The sequence below is a fragment of the Prionailurus bengalensis genome, chromosome A1, assembly GCF_016509475.1.
Source record: "Prionailurus bengalensis isolate Pbe53 chromosome A1, Fcat_Pben_1.1_paternal_pri, whole genome shotgun sequence".
Lineage (NCBI taxonomy): Eukaryota > Metazoa > Chordata > Mammalia > Carnivora > Felidae > Prionailurus > Prionailurus bengalensis.
The window spans coordinates 151,597,074-151,611,149 of record NC_057343.1 but is presented as its reverse complement, the minus strand read 5'-3'; the positions used below and the strand labels follow the sequence as shown (position 1 = coordinate 151,611,149).

The following is a 14,076-nucleotide window of genomic DNA, read 5'->3' as shown; positions in this document are numbered from 1 at the left end:
ATGACCTTTGCAAAGTCATGCAACTAGTAGTTAGTTGGCTGATTTTATCCCAGGCAGGTTAGGTCTAGAATCCATGCTCTTAAACCTGTACACTATACTGCTTCTTTTAAACATTTTTATATTTTTATGTTCTTATTTGGTATATTATGTTTGAAGTAGGAATTCAGCCTTATTTTTGGACTGCTTGGATAGAGGGAGGAGCTAGCAAAGAGGAGTATGAAGAATTGATTGTCATGGTGTGAGTAAAGGAAGGCCTGTGGTAGGCCTTGTGGGATCCTGCTGAGACTTAAAATAAGGAAAGATAATTTGTTAAGATGAGGTGATCTTGATGGTAGATCTTTCAGTGGAATGGGCTGAAGCAGAACGTCAAATGGGAACTGCGTGGGGATGTAAGAACATAGAAGCAACTGGAAATAAGTCTTTTGTCAAGTAGCTATGAATATTAGGGAGGAGGGCTGTGTAATGAGGGAAAATCATTGTTATGTTTCAGAAAGATGAAAGAGACTTACAGATGTTACAATGTGGGTAGGAAGGATTCAGATACAGAAGAGATTTTAGAAGATATAGTAAGTAAACTATTCAGAGGTTGACGTTCCTGAAAATCAAAAGGAGGATGGGCTCTTAAGCACATTTGAAGGGATTTGTGTAGAAGATGCTCTTTATTTCCAGAGGGTAGAGGAAAAGATGGGTGCAGATACAAATGATTATGAGCTTCTTGGTGAAAAGGGAGGGTTTTCATTTAATGGTGTTTATTTTCTTTGTGAGTACAAGATGAGGGAGGTTGGAAGTGTGGAGATGGGGAAGGTTTTGACTTCGTTATAGTAGAGAATAGGGAGGGACTGATGAGAGTAAACTAAGGAGGCTTTTGGACATTATTGAAGGCCCACCCACTGGAAGTTGGTGATGATAGCACGAGTTAATTTTTTTTCTAGTAGTGACTTTTAGGCCAGTTCTGTCATCACACTTAATATGGCTAATGCTCTTTAATCATTCACTTAATCATTTAATTGTTCACTATCACCTTAGAAGTAAAAGGTAGGCATACTCCTTTTAAAGCTTGCCAAGCTCGTGTTTTAAGTGTATTGAATAGAGTAAGTTTGGAGAAAGATGGAAAAAACGACTACTTTTTACTTCATTTGGATACCCTTAAATAATGGAGAACGTTTCTTGGGAATTGATTTTAAATGTGCATGCTAACCCATTTAACTTTTATTAACATGGATGTTACCCTTGGGGAATTTTGTAGAGGATTATGAGATGAGATTAAATGTTTTAAGTTTAAACATGTGGTCTTGAATGCTTAAATGCCAGAATAATAATGTATTTTAATTGTAAACTCATCTTTTTTAAAGTCTAATTTTTGGAATGTATACAAAGTTTTCCACCACTGTCCTCAAGTCTAAATTTATTCATTGTTAAACTTGTTTGTTTGTTTGTTTTTTTATACAGGGTGTGATAGGTATACAGCTGGTCGTTACCATGGTGATGGCCAGTGTCATGCAGAAGATTATACCTCACTATTCTCTTGCTCGATGGCTACTCTGTAATGGCAGGTAAGGCAAGGTTAGGCTGACTGTGTCTGGTACTTTGAAATCTCTCTTTAGTTCAAGTCTCAGACTGATGGACTTACCAGAAGTTAAGCGTGAATTCCTGTTTTCTAAAAACATGACAAAGGGAAGTTATGAGAAAAATCTAGCTTCCTTATTTTTCTTACTTTAGACATTAGTAGTTTATTTTTTTTAGTACAGAGGTAATGGGATCATGGTGAACAATTCAGTCCTCCCCCTTTCATGTCCCTTTTTGTCCATTGCCATTGAAAATACCACATCACTTTTCCCATAGTTACCTCCTTAAACAGTTGGTCAACACAGGGAGGAGACTATAAATTGAAGTGATTAAATATTTTTACCATTGTTGGGAAAATGACTGAGAGCATATATTTGATTATTGATGACTCATTTGAGAGTTTATTATGAGAATTAGGGATTCTTTGTTCTACTGCAAAGAATTTTAAACTTTAACTTAACAAGGAGAGGTCAAAGTTATTTTGCTGGTTTTAATTTTGTCTACTGTGCTGTAAGCTTACTACTATTCCTAATCCTTCCACAAAAGAGCTCAGTTGCCTTGCTGATATGTGTACAATAAAATAATGTCACAAGTAAGGAAGTTGAATATAGGGGATATGAGACAATTGCAGGAAAATGACCTATAGAAATACATGCCAAAATCCTGGGTAATTATGAAAGGTAAGTTATAGATATGGTACCACAACTATAGTTTTGTTCTAACTGTTCATCTCCAGTAAATAACTGCATTCTCTTAATTTGTAGGTCTAGTTTCTTTTGTTTAGATCTTTTGGAGTTAGAAAACAATGGATAGATCCTATCCTCCTAATGATTTCATACACTGCAAGACAAATAATAAGATTTTATGATTAGATCAAGGTCATTCTATCCACAAAGCTTAAATCTCCTTTATTGAATTTATTTTCTCTGCTTCTTTTCATATCATTTAAGTACAGAAAAATATTATTCAGACTGCTTAAAATTTTTTTTGACCGCTGGCGCATGCACGTGTGCACACCCACACAGAATGTGTGAGAGAACAGCTATTTAAAAACGTATGTTTTATTAGCAAAGTAAATAATAACTAAAGTTTTAGTAAACTTTAAAACCTCTGTCAGCGTTATTTATAAGAGAAAAGTCAGTCATCTGTAGCTAGTTTTTAAATGTGTAGTCTTGTTTACTTTTTTGCTTATCAAAACCCTTTTCCATAGATCATGAAAGGATAAACATCAGCTGGGCAAATTACCATTCATTCTAAATAAATAGAATCTGATTTAATGAACTAGATAAAAGTATGTTAAGGTAGCTCATTTCTACTGAGAATTCATATTTATAGATTCTGTTTATGATGAATCTCCAGTGAGACTCCAGATCTCTTTTTGGCTCCAAAGATCTTCGCAGTCTTGTGTCATTTTAGGGTATAGGCAATTTCCTGTTCTTACATAATCTGCTTTCCATTTGTTTCTGTGAAACTTACATTTACTAGTAAAGACTAAAACTTCAGAGATTGAAAACCAAATTCTTTTAATATTGGAATTATGTATTATAATTAAAATGTTTTTTTTCGACAAATATTAGCATGGATGTAAATATACATACTACATGTTTTGTAAATACACATACTACAGATTTGAGGGAGAGTTCAGCATTTAAAAATAAATATGAAGTTGATAATTTTTTGTAATCTTGACTTGCTTTTGTAAACCGATTAACTGTAGTGTTAATTAACACTGTCTCTAATTCTAAATCAGGTTCCAACTATAGCAATCAGAATTTTCTGGAAATAGTTACTTACTCCTTGTTTCATTTCCTCCGTTGTTTTTTTTTTTTTTTTTTTTTTTTATGTGTGTGTAAGATTTATCTTTTTTTAATGTTCATCCTGGAATTTTTAGGTCATGAAGTTAAATCGCTTAATGTTGTTGCCTAACTGTGTTCAATAAGATCATTGATTTTATCCTTTTGGGATAATTAGTGTTTCACCAACCTTTAATGATATGAAATTATGCTGTTTTAATATTGGTAAAATGTAAAATCCCTTGTGAAATGCTTATGTAGAAATATTGATCAGAAATGACAGTTTGCATTTTAAACCATATGATGCTGTTGAGTTAAAGAGAAAGATCTGAGGGCATTCTTTATCATCTGTAACATGCTTAAAAGAATTTGAGGGGAAAGACTCATGAAGACTTTTAAAATTATGAATAGTGTAGGAAGGCTTGGGAGTGACTGTACTGAGTGGAACAACTGAATAGAACTATTCAAATGAACAGCTGTGTAGATACCATGAAAGGTTAATCGTGAGTCTGACAGAAGAGAGTTGTTTTTAGGTTCTATATATATCGTTCTAATATTTGTCCCACTAGTATTGTATCTTCATATTGTAAATAAATATTCATATTTGCCTTAAAAGTTATGGCCTGTCTTTTTGTATCATATAACTTAATTTATGTCCATCTCTCATCAATCTGTGTCTTTCTGGAATGGAGGGTTTAAAGTGCCATTGGATTTTATTATGTTTTAAAGAGTAAGCCTGCCATTTACTTAAAGAAGTAAATAAACAATTGAAGCAATAAACAATTTTTACTTTATAAATTACTGGCCTGTTGATTTTTAATATTAGAAAAACACTAATTTTCTAGCTCTTGTTAAATAACATATATTGCTGTTAGTATTGTAGATCTCTAGTTTTTTAAAAAATAACTGCATAGTCTTTAGCCTTGTTTAATGCCATTAAATTACCTTTACAATGTTATAAAACTTAATACTGATCAAAAGTTTTATTTCTCTTATGCTGTTTGGATCTGTACACTGTGAATTAGTTAGGAGAGGAGATGCACTGGGGTATGTTATGACCTCAGAATCTCAATGTCTGAACCTAATGAAAGTTTCTGATTCTGTTTCCTCAGGCAGGAATCAGGGTCATATGGGAGAGTTAGAAAGGGTTTGTTGGGCAGCTCTTAAGGTAGATTCTTGACAAAATGGTATTTAAAGATTCAGCTGTCTTTCCAGTGGTGACTTAGGTACTCTAGGCTTCTTCTGTCTTGTGGCCCTTGTGTTCCTCCTGATACCTTGGAATCTTCTGTTAGATGTTGTGTTTGTTGGCAAATAAAGGGAATAGGCTATGGATCTTTCAGGAGATGCAAGGGGTCACACTTAGAAGTCGATATATCATTTCTGTCCACATTCCATAGGCTGGGGCCCTGTGACTAATTAAGGCCAAAGGGCAAGTGTGTCTGGGAATGTAGTTTTCATTGTACCTAGGAAGTAAAAGCAAGATTGGTGAGGGTCTAGTCCTTCTCTGCAGTAGGTGATAATGTGTTTACGAATGAGAAAACTCATTTAACTACTCACAGTCACATACTGAAAAATGAAACAGATCTAAGCTTCTTATCCTGAAGTTCAGTTCACAGTATAGTCTTTATTTGATTTATGGCGCTCGTCAACTCCAGACCTTGTCCTGGAACTGACATACTTGAACAGAGTTGGAATTTGGTGGAGGTGAACTTTTCTACAATTGTTGTGACTTCTTTTGGCAGTTTACAGAGTAATTTTTTAAGATTTTTTTTCTACCTTTTGTTCCTAGTGATACTTAGCCTTTTATAAGCTAATCATACAGGTTATATATAGTTAGTGTATGGTTTCTCTTCACTTACTGTATTCTTCTGGCTTTTCTGTGACTGCGTAGCCACCTTTTATTCTAAATTAAAAGGTATCTCACCATTGATTTTGATTACCACAGACATGCTAAGTACAAAGTAGAGTTTAAGAAATATCATCTATTCAAATTATACTTCTTACCTCATTATTTGAAATTAAATTTGTCCCACATTACTAAATTATAAATATTTTGTATTCCATTCTTCCAGGGTTTTTTAATAGAGAAAATTTTTTCTTCTGAGAAATGTTTTTCTCCTTTTTTTTTACATGCCTTTTTATATGACTATCAGATTTTGTTGAAGGGATTCTGCTTTAACAAGAACTTAAGTAATAAAATCTCTTCTGCCTGTAACCTGTGAGCGTGTATTATTAACTTTGAAAACCCGACAGTGAACAGTCTAGTGCTCTCAGCCTGCTCTATTACCCCCTCTCTTCACAAAGGGAGGAAAAATCATCGGAAGTTGGTTTGTCTGAGCTGCTTTTCCCTAACATAAGGAACACTTTTAACCGTCGTTCAGATCATTTGAAGATGTTCTTTATCGTGTCCAGCATACCACTGTATTGTAACCATAGTATTCTCTACTTTCTATTGTAATTAAAGTTCCTTTCTGTTTTGAAGTTTGCTTGGCCCCTCTTTTCTTGGAGAGGTAAGTGATAGGTTACATTCTTTGTACATTTGAATAGTGGGTTTTGCATGAGGAAGTAGGATTTTGCTTTTTTTTTTTTTTTTTCCTGCAATAGCTTCCTTGCTGAATCTGCTTTCCATTTCCCTGATTGTTTAGCTCAAACCTTATGCATTCTTCTACCCCTTTATCTCCAGAGGCTCTCACTTTGGTTTGCCACTTCCTGTCATGTGTCCCTCATTGAAAATACATTATGGTTGGATTTACTCTGATTTTGTCTGATCCTGTATTGGGTAAAGAGCACAGTATACCAACACCTTCATATTCAGTTGCTCTAATTCTTTTTGCCTGTTCTCTTTTGCATGTTGCCTGATCCAAGAATCTACAAGTTCCCTTTGGTGAGAGAAACCTACTATTCAAATGCACAGTAGGTGGGACCTATGACCTAAGGGAAAGGTGTAAACAGTCAGCTACTACCCTGGTGGAATGCCTGAGCCCTTGCTCTCTCCTTGCCTTAGTCATCTTAACTTCCAGTTCCAGAATGCCATGCTGTCCTATTAAAATTTCCAGTAAATAACAAGATAATGTGTGTGTGTGTGTGTATATGACAAACGATATTTTAGCTACTTGTGCTGAAAGGTCTTCTAGGTTTTAAGCAGTATTTGTTTTCTCTTAAGTTTGTTTTTTCTCACTTGTCGAAATTATTGGGATTAGAATGAAGACTGAAAGTGTCTATATGACCTGTGTTTTGAAATAGAGTTTTGTATTGATTATGTATTAAAATTTTTTTAGCTTGCTCTCAGTACTAAGTTTTTCTGTATTCTTGTTTAGATTTTCGTTTCAAATTTCTGAAATTTTTACTTCTGAAAAATTTTGAAGTGGTTTGCTTTAAATTACATTGCTGTTTAAAATTTTTAAGGCGTCTACATCAATATATTTTATACATATATAAATGTATATATACATACATTTTCTGATACATATTTTTTCAGTGCTGTTGAACTTCAGTAAGAAAGATAATGAATGGCCTGTTAGTATGTTATGTAAGAGATTTACAAGAAAATTATTAAAAAATATTTCAGTGATTGAGTGGAGTGTAACCCTAGGTTGGCTTTAATTTCTGAGACACTACTGACAATTTGAATGACACGCAAATTTGTGAAGTGAACGTAAGTGAAAAAAAAGCCACTCAGTAGCCAAGGTAAATGTCATAAAATACAGTGAGATTAATACATTTAACTTAAATGCAAGAAGTTCAGTTTTTAGTGAGATCCTCTTAATACCTTTTATTTTTTAAAGTTTTTCCCGTCTTTCAAACACAGTAATGCGTGTGATATAGAAAAAGGTAATAAATTGATAAAAAGGGAAAATAAGAGGTAATGGACTGTATTCTCATCAGCTAAAGACAATCACTGTGTACATTTTGTTGTATTTCCTTCTAATCTTTTCTATTCATATTTTCCTCTCATGGTTGTGATTATATTGTATGTGCAATTTTAGAACATTAACGCAAAGCATTTTTCTCTAATTGTATTTTTGTAACCATTCTTATTAACTGCTACATAGAATCTAAAGCTAATTAGCTTTTATATCTGTCTTCCAAGCCCATATTAGAAAGGCATGGTGCAGCAGTTACAAGCAGATTGCAAGTCATTTTGCTGAGATAGACATACCAACTAATAGCAAAAGACAAGACTAAAAACTGAGACCAGAGCTAAAGTATAGTACAAGGGAACCATATGGTATGGAATCCAACTGTGTACGAAGCACTGACTGTTGAGGAAAACTGTGCAGCTGTACTTCTAGATTTTACTTGGAATTTTCAGATCTTAGGTGGCTACTCCATGCTGCCTGGCTGTCTTTGTATGCTCCACTTCTCTGACAGCTTTTCAACCCAAACCCTTACTCCTCAAATAGTATGCATGCCTGCCTCAGCTTCAGCTCTTGAAGCCAGAGCTCTGCACTCATTTTCTCACCACCAAACCCACAACCCTGGTTACCTGTGCAGCCCCTCTATATTTGTAAAGAATGTTTGTATATTTTAATTTTGGCCCATGGAAGAGGTGTCCTGTCTGTCAGGCCCCCATTCCTACATTTGTGCTCTGTACCCCTTTCCCTCTTTTACCTAGACTGCTCCTTTGGCCATTTCCTTTCTTCCCTGTCGTAAATTGCTTCACTTCCATTGGAAATTATTCCTGTTAGCACACACACCCATACACTTGCTTCTTTTTTTTTTTTTTTTTTTTTTTAAAGATCTCTTATTAAAAGTAACAGCAACTACAAATAAAGAAGAGTTACAGCCCTGCCTCTGTCTTCTGTCTTAAAAAACAAAGCCTTTCCCGTGTCCATTTCTTAGTTTTGGCCTATTTCCCTGTTTTCTGTTATAGCCAAATTTGTTACATGCATTGTCTTCATGAACTCTACTTCTCACTTCCTTAATAACTGTTTAGTTTTCTGCCATGTGTTATCTTCCCCTTAGGTGATATTATTGATTCCATAAATACCACAATTGTGTAATGACCCCAGGTTATCTCTGAGCTCTAGATTCGAAAATACAGTTTTCCTCTTGATGTTTTCACTTGATATTTCATAGGTACTTAAAAACTCAAGCATGTTCAGATTCATAATTCTTCCTGTTCTACTCCATCTGAGAAAATGTACCACCATCTTCCTTAAATCAGAAAGGTAGATATCCTTCATTGTTCTTTTTCCACTTCCTACTTTTAGTCTATCACTGTTGATTCAGTGTCCAAAATATATTTCCTTCTCTCCTTGCCTCCATATAATTCACAGAGCAGCAAAAAAGATCTTAAAATGTAAATGAAGTTATTTCTCTATCCTGTTTTGAGACTATTATTTTAGCATAAAATCTAAACTCCATACTGTGGCCCAGGAGGATGTGCATGATCTGATCCCTTTTTATCTCTTCCGCCTCCCTCATATGTTTCTCCTTGCATGTGGTGTAGCCGTCTCTTTGGCCTTTTGGTTACTGCAGCCTTCTGTGTTCTTTCATGCCTTTGTGCTTTTGGACATGTTCTTCTCTTCCTCAATGCTGTTCCCCTCCATTCTTCTCATCCTTTAGGTTGCTGGGTAAATGTCATCTCAGAGAGATCTTTGTAACCTACAACCTAAGGCTTTTCTCTCTCATTCTCACCATTTGTTAGGTTCTTTTATATAGTATCCAACTTGTGGCGGGTTTTTTTTGGTCATTTTTTACTTGGTTAAATTCTACCCCAACTAGAATACAAGCACCAAGAAAGCAGGGACTTTATTGTATGTGATTACATCTCCATTGTTCAGCGGAGTACTTGACCATAGGGGACTCCATAAGAGTCTGATGAATGGATGGATGGATGGATGGATGGATACATACATGAGTAACAGACTAGAAGTGGCCCTAAGAGCACCCAGCAGCCTAAGGTTCCAGCTTTGAATAATAATTTTTACTGATGAAGATGACCCATTTGTCCAGTAAGAAGTATAATAAATGCAATCTATTCTAGAAAAATGGGTCCACAAAATGAGATTAAACAAACTCGAGTATATTTAAAAAGAAAATGAGTCCTAGAAAATGTTAAGGATCTTAAAATATTTCATTATTATAGCATTCTAAAAGTAATTTAAGTTTTCCTATACTAAGAGTTCTTTTACAGATTAGTAATAATTAGCAATTCTTCCTCAGTGCCAAACAACTAATTTCAGTCTTTATAAGTGAGTTATTGCATAAGTGATCTTCTCAATGTTATGCACTCAATCTTTATCATTCATGGATTTTGTATTTGTTATTTGCTTACTTGCTGAAGTTCGTTTGTAACCCCCCAAATTCATACTGGCGGTGCTTTCAAGATCATTCATAGACATATCCAGATTGGCAAAATATTTGAGTGGCCCAATGCCCACGTTCCCAGCTGAGGCCTTGTTTCACTTTTCATATTATAAACAAGTGTGCTTTTTGTGGTCTGTTTAGTACCATGTTGTTCACATTTTAGCTTTAGCTTTTTGTTGATTTCACTATTTAAAATGGCCTCCAAGCATGGTGTTGAGGGGTTGTCTAGTGTTTCGAGGCATAAGATGGGCATTATGGAGAAAATGCATTAGAAATATTCACAGAACTCAGGAAAATACTATACTTATGATTATAGTTATTAAATAAGCTTTGTTCAGGTGTGAATTACAGTGCTATTGGCTGTGAATTTAATGTTAATGAATCAACAGTATATATTAAATAAGGTGTCTTTAAACTTAAACACACATAAAACAAGGTTTTGTATTTATTGGTTGATGAAAATGTTGTGACCAGAGGCTCGCAGGAACCTAACCCTGTATTTCCCCTAGGAGCAATGTTCAGTGTTCGCGGCGACTTTATAGAACATAACTACCGCGAATAACGAGAATCGACTGTAAGTTAAAATTCTGGACTTAAATCGAAATTTCAGGAAGTGCCTCCTCACCCATGTTAATTAGAGTTTAGTGACTTTTTGGTTGGGATATATTTTATTTTAAAACCTTTAAGGGGAGAACTGAATTAATTTTGGTTCAGTGATCCTTTTTGAGCACTTACTATATGCCAGTAACTGTACTAGTTTTGAAGTATACAATAACAAGTAAGTCTTAAAATCTTTACTCTAAGGATCTTTCAGTTAAGGGAGTATTTCATTTTAATCCAACTGGTCTGTTACCAACTGCAGTTTAATTTTGACACTACCTGGAGTTAATACAGACTCCATGGGTTAAAGACCAATTTCTCTGTAAGAATGCCTAGGTTTCCAGATGCCAGCTGCACGTCCTTGGAATCCTGAGGCCACCCGTATTTCTGTATACTGGCTACTGGCTACAGATTGGGGCATTTTTATGACCCCTCTCAGGTTCATTAATTTGCTAGAACAGTTAGAACTCAGGAAAGTGCTATACTTATGATTACAGTTTTATTATAGAGATGATATAGGAGGAGATTTCGGAAGAAGTGCAGTTTGCATTCCCTCCCTGTGGAGTCAGGGCATGTCACCCTCCGGGCACATCATTGTGTTGACCAACCAGGATGCTCCTCTCAGCTCCAGTGTCCAGAAGTGTTTTGGAATTCCATTTTACATAGGTATGACTTTAAATTATTGGCCACAGGATTGACTTAATCTCTAGCCCCCTTCCCCTTCTTGTAGATCAGATGGCTGAGGATCCCCACTCTAATCATATAGTTGGTATTTCTGGTGACCAGTCACCATCCTGAGGCTATCTGGAGGTCCACCTGGAGTCCTCCAATTAACATACCAAAGATACTCCCTATCACTAAGGAAGTTCCAAAGACTTTTGAAGCTCTTTGCGAAGAATGGGGGACAATGACCAGATACATTCTTTTTTTACACCATAGGGCAACTTGCCTTATAAATAGTAAAAGGTAAACTAGAAGTTTGCCAGATAGGGGCATTGATATTTATAAGCAGATACAAGAATATATGCAGAAACATCAAGGGATGAAAGAATTTGTAGAGTAAAATGTCACTTAGTCTAGCTAGAATGTCATGTTCCAAGGGGGAGTTGTTGAAGATGAGTCTGGTAAAGTAGATAGTAGTCAGATCATCAAAGTCTGTGGAAATAGGAGGTCACAAATCCTATGCGCATATGAGCCTTACAGTGTGTATTCTAACTTTAATGGAAAATTTCAAACATATACAAAGAGTAGACAGACTAATACAGTGAATAATGATTTTTATGATCTCCTATGTACATATCACAATTAACAGCTGGTGGTTAACATGTTTCATCTGTTTTCCCCTTCATCTCTCCTCCCCCTAACATATTACTTTGTAGCAAATATTATTTCATTAATAGATATTTCTGTGTATATTTTTAAAGTATATAAGCTTTTAAAATAACTATAATCCTATCTTTACAGCTAAAAAAATTTAACAGTAATTTCTTAATGTCATCAACTATCCAGTCATTATTCAAATTGCCAGTTTTGCAGTGTTTTTAAAAACAACAAATCACTTGCTAACTTTTTAAATTGAGACATTTTACTTTAAAAATGTAGATTTTTTTGTAAGTGAAAAATTGGAAGGTTTAGCAATACTAGGTGTATGTTTCTCCTTTATAAAAACAGGGCCTTGATCAAAGTCTTTGCCTAGCTGCCACTTACTGTTTTACCTTGAGAAGACGCTTATAAAGGATTTAAACAGTCATTTACCTTAATAAGATTTGCATTATGGAAAGATAACTAAAGTTGGGATCAAAATGCACTGAGGAGAGTGTCCTGGCAAGACAAAGAGACCAGTTAGAGAGTGTTGCCACTAGAGCTAGAGAGGGACATGTGCTGAACTTAAAGTTCTTACAGGGAGCAGAGAAGTTAAAATTTTAAGAGTTAAAGAACAGAATTAATGATAATATGTGGTGAGGGCACATTGAAGATGAAACTAGAATATCAAATTTAAGTAGTGGGTAGGAAATTCAGGTGAGATAGGAAATTGAGAATGAACAGGTGGGTGCTTGGGAGGGAGTAAATGATTTGTTTGGGTGTTCTAACTACATGGTGGAGGTGAGTACACCCTGTTGTTGGTTAGTTAAACCCTAACTTAAAGGGTTTTGTAAATACAACTTTTTACTCTAATTCTTCAACACATAAAGTTTCAGAATTCTCCAGGTAAAGGAGGGGAGGATAGGAAAGTAAAGACTACTTGTAGTTTTGAGGACAAAGGATTCTTTTTAAGACAACTGTCAGTTACTTCTATGTAAATGAGGGGTGGGTGGAAATTCTAATGTGCTCTTACCCGCAAAGTTCACTCCGTTTACTTTTAATAGTAAGCCTGTATAGCCTTAATATATATTAATACAATGTCAGTTTTAAGAACTATATCTACAAACAGCATTGCAGGGTCTGGCATCTAGTAAGTGCTTGGTAAGTGCTGGGTTTGAATCAAAACCCTTTTAAGGCTTAAGCAGTAGTATTTAATTCAGATGAGAGTTTTTCACCTGATAATTCCCTTCAGTGTCTTCACACGTAGGAAACTCAATAAGTATTTGTACCATAAATGAATAATTCTGGTGATTTTAATTTCTTTATTTAAAAGGATTCTTTTTTTCTTAGTTTGAGATGGTATCAACATCCTACAGAAGAAGAATTAAGAATTCTTGCAGGGAAGCAGCAAAAAGGGAAAAGCAGAAAAGATAGGTAAGTTATATTGTTGAGTTTGTAAAGTGTTAATACTTGACACATTTGATATAAATATATTTTTTTACTTTGGTTAAATGAACATTTACTGCTTATGCCATGTGCAGTTAATACATTTGAGATCAAAATCCATGATCTAACATAATTTTAAATTACCCTTTAAAAAAACCCAATATGTAGTAATTTAATATATAAGCACAGAAGCGAATATTTTACTCAAGAATGGTTAACTTTATTCTTTGTGTTTAAATTATGAAAACAGTACAGCCATCATATTAAAACTTGGTGGGGGTTGACTGGGGAGAAAACCATAGCCCGTGTCTTTACCCTGTAACTCATTTACAGATACCTGTTGGTTTGTTTTTTTCCCCAGGTTTTGCTTTTATTCAGTATTTTTTAAATAAAAGGGGTAGACAGTACAACTCCTTAGGTCCCATTCAGTTGCTGCATATTATATTGACATTTGAAGTTTATGAAGAAAACTGCCTGCTAATAAACCTCACTGAATGGATGACCAAACTTATCTGTGAAATGGAAGGACCAAACTTAGTAATTTTCTAGGATCTCTCCAGCTTTAAAATTTTATATCTCTATTTAAATTGAATTCTCAAGAAAAGTACATGATAATTATCCTCTTTATATGGACCTTAGTGTTCTCAACTGAGGAGGATTTTAGGACCTGAAACTATGATTCTAATATATTACAGAATGTCATTGACAACAACTTGTCACCAAATTTCTCATGTGTATCATAAAAATTATATTAACCTGGGCTAATGCATTTGTAGGTGCTAGAGTTTTTTAAAGCATTAATGATTATTTGGCATGAAATTGAAAATTTTAAAAAGCACCTTTTATTTTGATCTTACTGCCATTCTCTTTTGTGCTTATTACAAATACACCTTGAAGATCATTGAATATTTAAGTGTAAGCCCTCCTTCTCTTTATTATTATTCTGAAAAGGCTTGATTTATTGACATAATTAATATTTTTACTGAGGTTTTCCTACAATAATTGAAAAATGTGTCTTGGTATTGTAATTAATGCTATTGAAAATTTATTATTTTCT

The 14,076-nt window shown here is 34.6% G+C and overlaps 1 protein-coding gene across 3 annotated transcripts in view; it reads left to right on the top strand.

Moving 5' to 3' along the window:
- Positions 1-14,076, top strand: part of TMEM161B (transmembrane protein 161B) — a 72,226-nt gene that overhangs the window by 20,877 nt on the left and 37,273 nt on the right. For 2 of the 3 annotated variants that reach the window (XM_043593266.1, XM_043593265.1), the window contains exons 2-3: positions 1,450-1,553; positions 12,924-13,007. In XM_043593266.1, the coding sequence (XP_043449201.1) occupies positions 1,450-1,553; positions 12,924-13,007 (188 nt within the window). Of the gene's footprint in view, positions 1-1,449; positions 1,554-10,226; positions 10,246-12,923; positions 13,008-14,076 lie in introns of those variants that run through there. The other variant, XM_043593267.1, reaches the window with a different exon arrangement.